The 14,499-nt window shown below is 45.6% G+C and overlaps 1 protein-coding gene across 11 annotated transcripts in view; it reads left to right on the plus strand.

Annotated features, from left to right (window-relative positions):
• Nucleotides 1-14,499, plus strand: part of Cacna1c (calcium voltage-gated channel subunit alpha1 C) — a 660,622-nt gene that overhangs the window by 475,930 nt on the left and 170,193 nt on the right. For all 11 annotated transcript variants that reach the window (XM_075982990.1, XM_075982987.1, XM_075982992.1 and 8 more), the window contains exon 6: nucleotides 11,302-11,460. In XM_075982990.1, coding sequence (XP_075839105.1) covers nucleotides 11,302-11,460 — 159 coding nt within the window. The remainder of the gene's footprint in view (nucleotides 1-11,301; nucleotides 11,461-14,499) is intronic.

The raw sequence follows: 14,499 nt of genomic DNA on the forward strand, positions 1-14,499 counted from the left end.
TTCGAGGCAGAGTTTCTCATAGCTTTTTGGAGCCTATCCTGGAACTAGCTCTTGTAGACCTGGCTGGCCTCAAACTCACAGAGCTCTGCCTGCCTCTGTCTCCTGAGTGCTAAGATTTAAAGGCCTGTGCTACCACTGCCCGGCTGGATAATTTCTTTTATCATTCTAACTCACTTGTTTTTGTTCTTTTCTTCTTCCGCTGTTTCTATCTTCAGTGATAATATTGAGTGAGTTTTTTATTCTAGTCTTCAGTTCAGCTGCTTTTTAATTATAGAGTTTTAATTTGCTTCCCTTTAATATAGTTCCCAACCACCTATGGCGTCCCTCTCCTCCCTCTTTAATACAATATACTTATTTGACCAGCTGTGTTTCTCTCTCTCTCTCTCTCTCTCTCTCTCTCTCTCTCTCTCTCTCTCTCTCTCTCTCTCTCTCTCTCTCTCTCTCAGTGTGTGTGTGTGTTCAGGTCATGTAACAACTATTTGAAAATATTTGTCTGCTGACTCTAGCATCTACAGAGTCTTTTTTTGTGTTGGATGCATATCCCATTTTTCCATTTCTTTGTGTATCTGATGATTTTTATGAGCCATGGAATCATGGGTAATATTCTATAGAGACTCTGGAATCTTCCTAAGCTTTTAAATTCCTCAGCAGGCAGCTCAGGTTCTGAGCTTGTATACACTTGGTTTTATTCTTATTGGTGTAGATCAATTGAAAAACCAAGCTCCTCAGCCTTCAGATTCCATTTCCACTGAGTCATTTTTCAAATCTAAAAATACATAAGGTTTTTTCTTATTATATGATTTTTTTATTTTTTAATGTTTGGCGGGTTCACCTCCATGAAAACTATCAGTGGCAGAGTTTCCACTGATGTGTTAGTTGGACCAGAATGAAGAGATGATGAACGTTTTGTTGAAACGTTGTATAGGAAAATGAGCGGATAATTTGTGGTCACCATGAGCAAGTGGACAGCAACTAGTCCATGGTTCTTGCTTTCACAGCTCCTCAGCCAGGAGAGAGGAAGTTGTGAACTGCTTGGATAGGAAAGTATTTGTTGAAGAAATGCGTATAAATATGGAAAGGGAGAGTTGGTTTGGTAACATTTCAGTGAGTGATTTGCCACCAAACTCATGAGAAAATTCCTCATTTTCCCCCCAAAGCTGCACTTTCTGTGCATTTTTTAAGAGTAAAAAAACCTGTGATGAGTGCGGCCATAGCATCTTGTCCCCTCCTATCTAACCTTATTGTTAGATCACTCCACAGATAGCCCACTCTACAGAAATTTTATTCTAAAAGTAGCCACGGGCATTCAGAGACCCGATTCTCTAGTTCTGGGAGTGGCGTCTGCTGGAAGACCGTGGGGCGATTTCCCTCACATGGTGTCTCTCTTCAGAAGTGCAGGCTACTCTTGCTATTGGAAATGTCAGGTGAGGTCATTTGTTTCAACTGTCCCAATGAAGACAGCATTTGGTGCGCTGGGAAGATCTTTTGAATTGTGGAAGACTAGGAAAAGATGCTTGACAGTAACAAAGAAGAAAAGTCTCTGGAGAAACACAACACCATCAAAGCTGTCAAATTATTTTGAAAAGCAGTTTTTTGAAAATAAGTAACTCATTATACAAAATAGCTAGGTATGCAGGGAAACAAAGTAAATAAATGAAAATGAGCAAAGATTATAGACAATAAAAGGAGACGCACAGGAGACCTGGGTACTGATACTCGCCAGCTAGAGAATGTGGAATGTTGTTTACTGAATATAAAGACATCAAAGACAAGGTCAGTAATTTCCCAGAGAGCCAGAAGATGTGGGAATCAACCAGATGTAAGTTTAGAAGCGAAGACTACAAAAGCTAAAATTAAAAAATTTCAAAGTAAATGTTGACATAGCTGAAAACAGAATTATTGAGCTGTAGAGAGAACAGAGGAAGAAGATTTAACAAGAATAAAAAACATGAGACATCCAGCAAGACTGAAGAATACGTGGGTATTGAATTTTATTAAATGTTTCTTCCACATTCTGTGATAACTGCGTCTTAGCTTGTCCATGCAGTCACTTTCCTGACACAATGGCAGACGCTGACAGAGGAGAACATAGGCTATCTACCGAGCTAGGCATGGTCTCTTCCATCCTGGGTGGCACTGGCCTGCGATAAATCACTTGTGTCCTGCCTTCACTTTCTGTAGCTTTTAAAAGAGAGTAAGAAATGGGAGGAACTGATGCCTCGGAGCCCCCGGAAGTTGCCCAAGGGGTTTGTTTCTGCTCTGTGTATGTCAGAAAGATGCAGTTCGCGAGCCACAGGGTGGGCAGAGAAGGGTGCATTGTGATGTGGGGTCTTCTTCGGGACTAGAGTTGTCATGGGAGACGTGCTGTGAAGAGCTGTGAGGCCTCCCTGGGGACACGAGGACAGAGAAGTTCATCTGACGTGGAGCAGAGTGGGCAGGCCTTATGAGCAATTTGTCGTTTTTGCCTGGATAGTCGCTAAGGAGTATGAGTTTCAAAGTTTTCTCTTTGAATTTCAGCCCTAGCATTGAGCAGATTTATAGACTTGGACAAGTTATTTATCGCATTCAAACCTTGGTTTGTTTCTATTTAGGAGTGTGGAGAAATTCAGGAGAGTGATATACAGATCACACCAGCGCAACGCCTAGCATGTGCTGAATCTTCAGGAAGTATAGCTACCTTCAGATCACCTTGTCTCCTTCCTTCCATATTCAATTTTCTTCTGACAGCAGGGTTTCTTTAATGTCCTTTTCTCCAAGCCTCTCTCTTGCTAACCCAGATTGCCAATATAAAATGATCCTTTAGGTTTCTAAGTCATTATAGGCAGCAGGGTGGCCACCGTCCTTCCCAGGGACGCAAATGTCCCTTAGTGTTCAGCAATCTCTGTTGGGTACAGAAATATATTTGAATGGAAGGATTAAATTGAAAATGAATGAACATGCACATCTAAATGACAACATGCAAAACCCTAACATGTGAGACTCCAAGAAACTAGACAGGCAAGAACCCCTCCCCCTGCAATAGGAAGACTCTTCCAGAAAGAGAATATGCTAGCACCCCTAAGCTCAGTGCAGCCATTACTCCTTAACCTAAGAATGAGCTGTTAGCCTCCCTGCCTAGCTTCAGACCTATTTTCTTGCAAAAGCCATTATGCTTATGAGACTATTTAAATGTGTCTGTTGTCTCATTAGCTAAAGGGAATCACAGACTTCAGTTCTGTGAGATTCATCACGTCTCTAATTCCTAGTGAGCACAAACAACAGGTTCCTATAGATCAGAAGTAGGTACAAGTCAGCGGTCATAACTCATGGTGCTCATGACCAGCACATCCACCGGTGTTGGCGGCTCATGTGCTCTACACTGGGTTGGGTTCACCTCTGGGATGAGGACCTGGAGTTGACTAGTGTGTTAGGGTCAAAGGTTGTTTATATTATCGCTCCTTCAGAAGGAAGCTGTTGGTTTGCAGAGCTTAGCAGGCTCCCAAACAGAGAAATACCGGCTGGCTTTAATGGATGGGCGATGGTGCTACACAGAAGGTCTGACACTTTCCCCCTGTTCTAGCTCGTCTTTTCTTCACCTTATTGGCTTTCCCCACTCTGCTGTCTGGCTGGGTATGCCAACTGAAGACACTATCTTTCCTTCCAGCTTCCGGTTGGGTTCAGTGGAAGGAGAATCAAGTGGGAACTCAGAAGGAGGGAAGAGGGTATTGTTGGATCCCCTGATCATTCCTTGAGGACCATCACTAGGTAGTCTTGGCCTTCTTGCTCCCTGTCGGCAGGGAGCCTCGGTCACCTCTTCAGGATGGGGCAATTACTGCCTCTCCCAAGATATTGATCTGCCTGTGGTTCTTTTACCCTTTACCTACATAGAACATGGAGAACAGGGAATGATCCTGCTCTGAGTGTGCTCTTCGTTTCTTGCTGGAACCTGCTATCCTGGAAGTTAAACCTTTCTACAAAGACATTTTCAGTGTTCACCATGTGCAGATCCTGTAGGAGAGAATTTGGTAGATGCCGTCTAGGTGGAGACCTTCTGCAGGTTTCTGGTCTGGGCCATGACATGATGGAAGCAACATTTAGGGATGAATCATGGGTGAGGCCGCAGAATGGGTTGGGGTGTAAAAGAAAGAGAATGTCCTGTGTTCCAATCCAAGCAGGAAACAGGAAGAACAGCAGTATCTGCAATAGATGCTATGGCAATGGCAGACACAGTGTTTAAGAAGCAGCATAATCAGGTGGTGGTGGAAAACACCTTTAATCCCAGCACTCGGGAGGCAGAAGCAGGCAGATCTCTGTGAGTTTGAGGCCAGCCTGGTCTACAGAGAGAGTTCCAGTATAGCCAGAGCTATTACATGTAGAAACCCTGTCTCAAAAACAAAAACAAACAAATAAACAAAAAGGAAGCAGGCAAGCCTAAATGACTGCACATGTTCATATTTATGGGTCTGACTTTAAGAAGATCAACTTAAGTTTTAAGTCTGTGAATGTATTGGGTTAGTAAGACATGGTAGGAGAAGCCTGATTTGAAGTTAGAAGAGAAGGCAAAGAAAAATGTTGGTGTAGATTTTGACCTTGACTACTGACTATTTTTTTTAAAAAAATATGTTTACTAATTATTTGAGAGTTTCATACAATATATTTTTTCCATATTTGCCTCCTAAACTTCTATCCAACTTTGAGTCCATCTGTCCGTCCGTCCGTCCCGTCCTTCCTTCCAAACCCTTATGACCAGTTTGTGGTGCTCAAACACTCTTTATTATGGGGCCTGCCCTTGGAGTGTGGTCAGTCTACCAAGGATGACACCCTTAAAGAAAACTCCCCCTTCTTCTCCAGTAGCTGTTAATTGCCAATCGGTCCTGGTCTGGGTGTGCGACTTCATGCTCACCTCCCTTCTCTGTGCTGATACTTTGTCTGGCTTTAACACAAGCGAGTCTTGTGTACTGTCATAGCTGCTGTGAGTTCATGTGTTCAGTGATACTGATGGGTCCAGAAAACACGGTTTGCTTATATTAGTCTACTGTCTTTAGTTCCCACAGTTTTTAATCCCCTTCTTCTATGGAGATCCCTGAGACTCAGAGGAGTGTGACGTAAATACCACTTTTAAGGCTGACCTTTCCATAGTCTTATTCTCTGCATATTGACCAGTTATAGACCTGTGTTTATTACAATCTACTGCAGGAAGACACTTCTCTGATGAGGGTATACCAATCTTTAGGTATAGGGGTGAGTCATTAGGGTGTGGTTTATTTAAATATGTTCATTTAGCAGAACTTAGTCGTACATTCTTCCAGGAGCCTATAACTGCCTGGCCCCATCTTTTTACCTCTACAGTAGTGCCAGGTATGGATTCCATCATGTGAACCAGGCCTTAAGTCCAACCAGAACGTGATTAGTGACCCTTTCATGCCACTGCTGCACCAGGAGGCGTATCTTGGCCAGAGCACTCACTGTTGTAGCTCATGGGGTTTCAGTTGGGTAAGACTGGTGATTCATTTTCCCCCTGGTAGTTTACCTGGCACTTCCAATGAAAGCTAGCCAGTTGGGATGGAGTTTCCAGGTGAATAACTACTCGATTTCTCCATGTTTTATGACTCAAGTTTATACTATATCTTCAGCAATAGGCTCTTACCATCAAACTCTGGATGGTAGCCAAGAACAATGGTAATAACCTGTAATATTTTGGGGTCTATGGGACTCTGCTGGCAAATAATTTAAAAAGATGAAAATTCATTCCTGGTACTGGTACTTTATTTGTTAGCATATGGTATCTAGCTGGGGTATTGTCCCCCTGTCAAAGATTAATTTCATTTAAACTTTTGTATGTAAGTATATGGTTTGAGAAGCTTCTACAGTAATAGGTAAATCTTTGCCTATAGGTTTCTCTCTCTTTTTTATTATTTGAGAATTTCATAGGTGAGCGGCTGTGCTTGTATCACTTCCTCTCAGCTGTAATATTTGGGACTGTAGTTAGCTGGCTTTGCAAACATCTGGTCATTTGTTTCCCTATCTAGCTGGAAGCTGCTGTGGCCAGGCCTGCATCTCTGTGCTTCTTACTTAGTCAGCCCTCAAAAGGGTCCCGGAATCGGGGAGTAAAGGAGAAGAATTAACTGTCCGGGTCACAGAGAGCTAAAGCTACAGTTGCAGAGACAGGACAAGAGGAGTTTTTAGAGGAAGAATAATCGTGGATAAACAAGCAGGGAAAGAGCGGTGGAGGCGGAGCCCTAGGCTGGCTGGGGAGAGGAGGCAGGCAGCCCTCAGAGTGCTGCATAGGCAGGGTGATAATGGTAGAGGGCACAGTCAGATAAAAATGCTAAGCTCCTGCCTTTGCTGTAGTGTTGGATGCAGTCATTGGTCTCACCCATAACTCTGCTGAATGGCTCTTACTGCTACTGGAAGTAGTAGCCCCAGCACCCATGCCTTATGCTCCCAGGGTGAAGGGTACAGGATTATGTCTTCCTGTGTCATCCTCTGCAGCGCTCATATGTTCAAAACTAAGTAAACAAAAAACATAATCAGTAAGTCTGTAGTGTAGTCAGGCTGGCAGTGTGGTTTCCAGTATCTCACATGGACATTTCCTGTATTACTAGTTACAAATACCCCAAAAGTATGGTATTGCTAGAAGTAACTCACACCTCCATGGCATTTAAACTGTTTCAGAGTTCTCGGCAAGGCTGTGGATGCAGTTGCTGCGGCTCCCAACTGACCAGGTGCTCTGAGGCCTTGCCTTGCATAGTGGTGCTGAACCAGCATGCAGCATTAGTAATTGCTGGGACTTGCTTGGAAATGCAAACTCACGTCCCAGCCTAGACAAACCGAGTCAGAATTGTCTTCTGCTCCCAGGGCCATTATCCACTAGCTGTGCCCCCATAATCAGGTCATTTCCTCTTTTTGTAGTGCCTTGTCAACTATGGTTTATAGCATCTAGTTCTCAGAGTTGTGAGAAGGAAGCAGAATAATCCAAATGGGATAGCAACAGCTGTACCTCAGCTGGAGTGTTCTCAGTGCATGATTTGTGGGGTTACAGGGCTTCAATGTGTCGCTGGGATCTTTCACCTAGTCTTTGCGATTCCCCAAGCCCTTTCACAAAAGCTTGTTCAGTCAGTCAGTGAGTTGCCCCAAGAATCACTATACTTTTAAGGTATCCCGTGCCCTCTGCACACAGGGATGTTCTTGGACCGATTCTGTTTGTTCCTGGGTACTTCCTAGTTAGTCCTCCTTTCTGTTTGTTCCTAGATACTTCCTAGTTAGCCCTCCTTTCTTCCTCTGGTCTTATCAAAATAACTATCCCCACCGTCCTCAAAACAGCAACCCAAGTCATGGGAAAATCATTTGATACTAACAAGAAGCCCTGTCACCTTCTTCCTTGTCCTATACCGTGAATCTTATCTTGAATGTAACTTTCCGTTTTCTGGGTGATTGCTGTGCTTGCTGGTGTGCTTGCGGACCCCTTGGCTGCTGTGCCCTTTGCCTTCTGAAGACACCCTGTGCTTAGTGTTATTTCACTCTGGGAGTTCTGCTACATGCCTGAACACAAAGATGAGAAGACAAGATGAGACTCAAGGAGCTCTGGCTAGGGCATGCAGGGAGCAGGATTTCAGGCAGAGAGGCATGAAGCTAGGGACCTCCAGACGGCTGGGCATGCTGCTGGAGTGTAAGGAGAAACCAGGAGCTGTAGAAGCCAAAACAGCAAAGGAGGAGGTGGACTTGTCTCTGTAAATGACAGGAATCACTGGTGCACTTAAAAGTGACGTGTTCCACTGCGTCCTTTGATAAGAACAATCTAATTGCCGCACGAGAACAGGGAAGGCGTGTGAGCTGGAGGGCTGGGTAGCTGAACGTCTGAGAGGATGGGAAGTGGGTGGAAAGTCATGAACTGAAGTCCCCCAGACATACATACATGAAAAGCTAACTGATGTCTCTCTGAGGTTGAGACAGTGAGCGATTGTACCTCTCCCAACTATGTTTTCTAATTTCTCTTTCATAAGCATTTTCTGTTTTCTCTGTAATTAGCATGTAGTATTTATATAGTAAAATAGTTTCTGCCGGTCTATTGATAGTTGAACATGAAGCTAGCAGGATTTGGAATCTGGTTGGCTGGGGAGTCTGGGGATAGTTGAACATGAAGCTAGCAGGATTTGGAATCTGGTTGGCTGGGGAGTCTGGGGAATGCACTCCTGGGCTGAAGCTCAAGTGGGTGGTATGTTCACCAGAGAGGTAGGGGTGCAAAGAACAGAGCACATAACTCTTGGCAGTGTTGATGGCTGAGTGAAACACATGGTCTGCCATGGCTTCCAGATGGTGTCTTCCTCGTGATGCTTCATAGTTCCTGAAGTCACCTGTCCATGCTGCGCCAACCGGACAACTGACTGCACTACTGTAGAGCCAGCCCTGTGGTGCAGCCGCTCCGAGAACACGCTTCTGCTGTCAGCCAGTATTTACCTAGTGCCCCGGGGATGCGCTTCACAGGCAGGCCTTGCTGATGAAAAGAACAGGCATGGTCTATCTTCACAGAATGCCACCTAAGTGGAAAGACAGATGTAAATGTTTTAAATCCCTTTAACTCACATAGCATTCACAACATACAATTCACATGGAATGTTCCAAAGGAACACAGATGATTCTAAGAGGGCGTATATCAGAGGAAATGTCTCTGATGAAGGGTTTGGAGGATTCTTGGGGAGGGAGCTGGAGAACAGGTGCCAGGGAAAATTCAGATAAGGCGTTCCGAGGGGAGGGAATGGTCCCTGTATCTGTGCTGTGGGGTGGCGGTACAGCTGCACCATCCTTAACGGTGCTGTGTCTGAGAACTGCACACTAGGGGTTCCCATCGTCCAGTGAATGTCCTGCAGGGCACTTGCACACATCTCATTAGTACAAGTCAGTTGCTGGAGGTGGCCGCTGGGTACAGAGATGGAACAAGTACAAGATGCTGTCCTTACTACTGTCACCACACCGTTTTATCATGAGCATTCAAAAATAATTAAACACATCATTTCACTTATTTGTGAGTTGCTTGTCTATGCATATGTGTGTGTGCACGCGCACACGTGTGTGCACGCATGCACGTGTCCTGCAGCACACACGTGGAGGTCAGAGGGCAACTTGTGAGTGTCAGTTCTCTTTCTGCCATGTGACTCCCAGGAATCAAACTCTGACAGTACAGTAAATGCATTAAGAAGTCACTCAGCCATCTACTGTCATCTTAAATATTACTCACCGTCCATAACTGCGTGTGCCACATTTTGATTGTCATAGGAAGCACCATAATCGTGTGAGGGATGCATGTCTTGGTCAGTGTTCTGACAGTCATAACGCCGGGAAGCAATAGGCACTTCTAGCTCCATTTTTATCCTCGGGTACCACATGTTCTGCGACATGTGGCTGAAGAGTCTTTAAATCTAAGAGAAATGCTATTTGTCTGAAACCCAGAGAATGGGACAGGGCAGAGGGGGGTAGTGGACCCTGCAGTGCCTTCGGAACTCTAGGAAATCTGGCCTTCCTCCTGAGAGGCACTGAAGTTTCCAGAGTGGCTTTTTATGTGACCTGTCTGGCTTCCGCCCAGCGCGAATCTCCTTCTATGTCTGTCGCCTGTCTGTTTCTTGGTGCTTGGAGGCTGGTGCTGGAGACCTGATATCTCCCTGGTGGCCTGGCAGCCAAGATGGGGTTCTTCGCTCCTGTGGGGAGCACTTAGAAGACTCCTCAGCACCCATTAGCTTCTCCTGGAAGTTGCTTTGCGACTCGGCTTTCTTCATGGCTTGGCAGACTTTAATGCTAATGTGTGTACGACTTGCTAATTAATGGAATCGTTTGGATCTAATGGGAGCCTATGAAGCGCTCATGTTAATTCTCAGGTAAAATTATTCTAGCTTTCTTTTTTATTTTTTTTTCCTTTTCCTCAGCTTGGCTTCATATCTAGGGAGAGTCCTTCTAATTAGTCTTGTGGAAATCACTGGCTGCAGCTCAGAACTGTAGTGACAGCTTAGGAACTTGAGAAATGTGGCCAGCTGCGGTTATCCAGGGTTACTGGCCACAGCAGTGCTGAAGAACGGTACAGAAAGACCTTGGTGTCTGAGAGGACCGGGGAAGATGGCAAGTCCGATGAAGATGCTATCACCGTGTCAACCCCGTGTGGGACTTGCGTGGGCTCTGCTCTCCTCTGGGTGCTGCAGGCACCCTCAGAGCAATGCTCTCCGTTGTCTTCTCCCTGCTCTCCCGGAACACGAACACCTAGTGTGCTTGCTGTCCATAGAAAGTGCTCAGGGACTGCCACAAGCTTCAGAGTAACCTGTGACTGTCACCTCGTTGTCCTGTCACAGCCCCTTCCAGGTAGCATTCCTAGTGAGCATCCTTGGTGCAGCCACTACATGCCCATCCCTCTGCCCTGCCGACTCTGTGGCGGCCTGATGAGTGTTCTCCGCGGGACTGTCCATTCACTCCTCTTCCTCCCAATGGTGTCTGGGGACTTTTAGTTTATTTTTCTTGATAATACGTACAGGACAAAGTTTGCTGTGTTAACTTCTTTTGCGAGTGTGGCACTCTGTGAATTTGCGCCAGTTCATCTGATCTGCAGAACTTTCCTCGTCCCCAAACTGAAACCCCATGCAGTTAAATAAGAAGTCCCTTCCTGTGGAGCTTTTGAGTGTGACGTTCAGGTGATGTTTCTCCTGGTAGAACTGTGAACTATGCAGTGGTTCCCTTATTTACCACTAGGAAGGTACCGTTAGGGATACACCGTTGGCCCTGATATAGTGGTTCTCAGCTGTATCCTGCTGGTGAGACAGTTTCTTCACTGGAAATCACAGCCTCCTGGATTCCTCCCCATCAGGCTGATCTGTGTTTGAGAGCAGGTGGGCTGATGATCGGCTCTAGTAATCCACCACCGAGAAACCCAGGAGATGACTAAGTCCTGTGTGGCTGTGGGTAGTCACAGTGAGTTCTCATTGTGCCAAGCTCCAGGAGAAAACACACTGTCTCAGAGACGGGCTATTTAAAATCTTGATAGCTACAGATGAAAACAACATGTTCTCCCCCCTTGGAAGTACAGCATCTGCTGATCCTTCTATTTGGATGTGCCTCCAGGACAGAGTTGGCGTCAAGCCAACCTAAATTTAGATTCTTGCCCTTTCGTTCATGGGCTGTGACCTCGAGACTCTGTTTCCCTCATCGAAAGCGTGGGACTCCTGGATCCCACTCGAGCTGTTGAGGAGATTGCAGGAGGTCGTGTTAGCATGGTACCTTAGGCAGCATTGGCTCAAATGGGGAGGTGACGGTTGTGTTGCTGCTATCGATGATTTTGTTGCGCAGGTCTCCAGGTGGTCCTGAACTCCATCATCAAGGCCATGGTGCCTCTGCTGCACATTGCCCTCCTTGTGCTCTTCGTCATCATCATTTATGCCATCATCGGCCTGGAACTCTTCATGGGGAAGATGCACAAGACTTGCTACAACCAGGAAGGCATAACAGGTAAGAGGCGGGCTCGCTCTGGGAAGCGGGTACCCGGGAGGAGGTTGCTCTCTCTCCTTATAGCTGCTTCCCTTGGAGCAAATGGCTGCAGCCGCCTGTGCCACTGAGCTGGATGAGGCATCCAGTGTCCCATACGATGAAAGGCCGGGGTTGGCATTCTTCCCTCTCATTTCTAATCTCTGCTTTCACTACTGCAGATCTCTGTTCAAACAGCAGGTGTAAGCTTTGACCAGCACTGCGATATGCCGAGAAAAGGATCAACCCAATTGGAGAAGCAGTTAAAGATTAAGCACCCACTTTTCGCTGGTTTCTCACTCTTGAGGCAGATTCTGAGCATGTGAGCTTCACTGTGAATTGATGGGCATGAATATCCAGCAGTACACCAATGTGGTTCAGCATCCAAGCCCTTCGGGGAGTCTTCGCCACCAATTCCCATCACCACCCATCTCTCTACCCTCCTAGAGCTGGCCCTGGCTCCTCTGCAGCTACTATTTTTTCCCCATTTAAAGGCAGAAGCCCCAGGGCCCCTCCCTATCCCAGACTGGGTGAAGAGGCTGCCAGACTAGGGGAAGAGGCTGCCATTGAACACCCCGTTGCCACCAGTGAAATCTGTATTCCCCATGGAAAAGGTTCTGCTCCGTATCACAACCATCAATCCTGCCTTTCTGAGCCTCCCCTCTTTGTGTTCCTTCCATAAATCATCGGATTAACAGGCAGTGCTGGCTCATTAGGCACCGTGTTAAGTGGCACCAGAGTGTTGGCTTGCTGGATACGCTATAGACTGCTCTCTAAAGTAACTAACGTCTTAACCTGGTCTTCAGCAGAATTGAATAGGAGGCAAGGGAGATGGCTCAGTGGTGAAGAGCACCGAGTCCTCCAAAAGACCCGGGTTCAATTCCCAGCACCCACATGGTGGCCCACAGCCTTCTATAACTCCCGTTCCTGGGAGGCCATATACCCTCTTCTGCTTCTGAGGGCACCAGGCACACTGATCATACACAGACATACATATAGATACACATGTATGTGTTTACAGCACACCTTTGATTCCAAAGCTATTAGCTGTTACATTATTTCATTTTTCATTTGGACATTATGTAGGAAAAGGGAGAGCACATGTCTGGTGCATGTGCTCTGGTAATGTCAGCGGTGCCCTTCCTCTGTGTCCCGTCCCTCCCACCTACCCCGAGCTGCAAGTTAGGACCGCTGATGGCACCAGTCTGTATGACAGAAATGCGAAGCTCGCACCCAGGAACCGACAATACTACCTAGGATGCAAAGGGTCTTGTGACTAGGTAGACTAGCCAGGTGTCTTCAAGGCTGCTCAGTCATCACGGGGTCACAGCAAGACAAATCACACCTATAAATCTATATTTACAGAATTATCTTATTTTAGTTTAAAAAGAGATTAGATTCTTTGTAAGATAAATTATTCACTCTCAAGAGAAATTCAGAATTATTTGACTTGTAATACTGTGAAATTGGTGACAACTTAAAATGTTAGCTGATATATAATTTTTAATTGGAAGACCAAGTTCCTGCATTCTGCTAAAATTCTGGGACATTACACCTCGCTTGAAGAATACCAGCCAACATAATGATCGGTGTCTTGTTTTAATTCAGATCCTTCCCCTTTCTCAGTTGATCTGTAGCTAACCCCAAACCAGTAACTTACCTAACCGATCTGTAGCTAATTCTGAACTAGTAACCTGTGTTAATGGTGCAGCTTGCATCATGAGAAAATTGATGCAGATACACTATGACATCAGTGGTCCACTGGATCCACACTCACCAGGCTCTCCCAGAGCTTCAGAATCCCAGTGATTCCCCATAAATTTGGCAGTGACTGATGGTAGGACACTCACCAAAGAAACAGGGAGAAATCCTGTCAGAGAGCCAGAGACAGCGACTGGAGCATGCCTTCAGACACTGATGCGGTGCACCACGGAGCCCTGGGGAGCTGCTTAAAACCTTCAGCCATCTCTGTCATCTTAAAAAAAAAATGGTGGCAAAAGTATGTCTTCTCCTGCTGGTGAGGGACCTGCCAGGCTGTGAGCAAAATGCAGCCTTGAATAATTGTTGCAATCATGGGGTTTGTTACCAGGCCTCGGTGGCCTCCAATGACAGGAAAATGATGAGTATCAGAGTCAAAGGAACCCAGACAGCACCCTCTTTCTCCGGCACAGCCGGAAGTTCTGTGGAAAGCCATCTCCAGCACCAAAGACATTCTTTGTCTGCCCTTAGAAAGAAGATCATACTGGGCTTCAACTTTTGAATGGGTCAACTTTAGGTCATCCTGGCCTTGATAGTTCACAGGATCAGGAAATTCATCTGAACCACCACCTGCATCCTTCAACAACACTCGTGACATCATTTTGTGATGGGTTTAACCCCCGTTCAGCCACTTCAGAAGCCAGTTAGCCTCCTGGGTGAAACCCTAATGAGCCAGGATGTCAGGGCAATGAGAGGAATGTCCCTCAGAAAGGTGACATGAGGCTCCAGTAGGAGCCAGAGCCACTATTGGAAAGAGGCCAAAGATTCCTGGCTGCAGCAACATTACTTTCAGAATAAAGCAGGTGGATTTGCCCCCTTCCTTCCTCTTCACACTGCCCACAGCACAGACTCTTGTTTCCCAAAGAAACAAACAAGCAAACAAAGAGCCAGCATCAGTGTTTATAGAACCTTTGGAATGTTTTGTTTGCTTGGCTTTTTGTTTGGTTTATTTTTGCTTTTGTTGTTGTTTTTTAGATTTTTAGATTAAAATAACATACTTTCGGCAATATTTAGATTTTACAAAAGGATTTTAATGAGTCTTTGTTACAATTTTAATGGAATATATGTGTATATTTATATTTCCTTTTAAACTGATATTATTTCACAGACTGAATTTCACATTCTTCTAAATTTTCTAAGCCATGTTTCTTGTGGGGTTCCTGCAAGGAAGCTTTTGAGCCTTCCAAGGAGCTATTGTTCCGCCTTGAGGCTTCTCTTTCTGTGTCTAGTGTCCAATGGTGATGTTCTCAGAAGAGGCTATTTTCT

This window comes from Microtus pennsylvanicus, chromosome 8 (genome assembly GCF_037038515.1).
Source record: "Microtus pennsylvanicus isolate mMicPen1 chromosome 8, mMicPen1.hap1, whole genome shotgun sequence".
NCBI lineage: Eukaryota > Metazoa > Chordata > Mammalia > Rodentia > Cricetidae > Microtus > Microtus pennsylvanicus.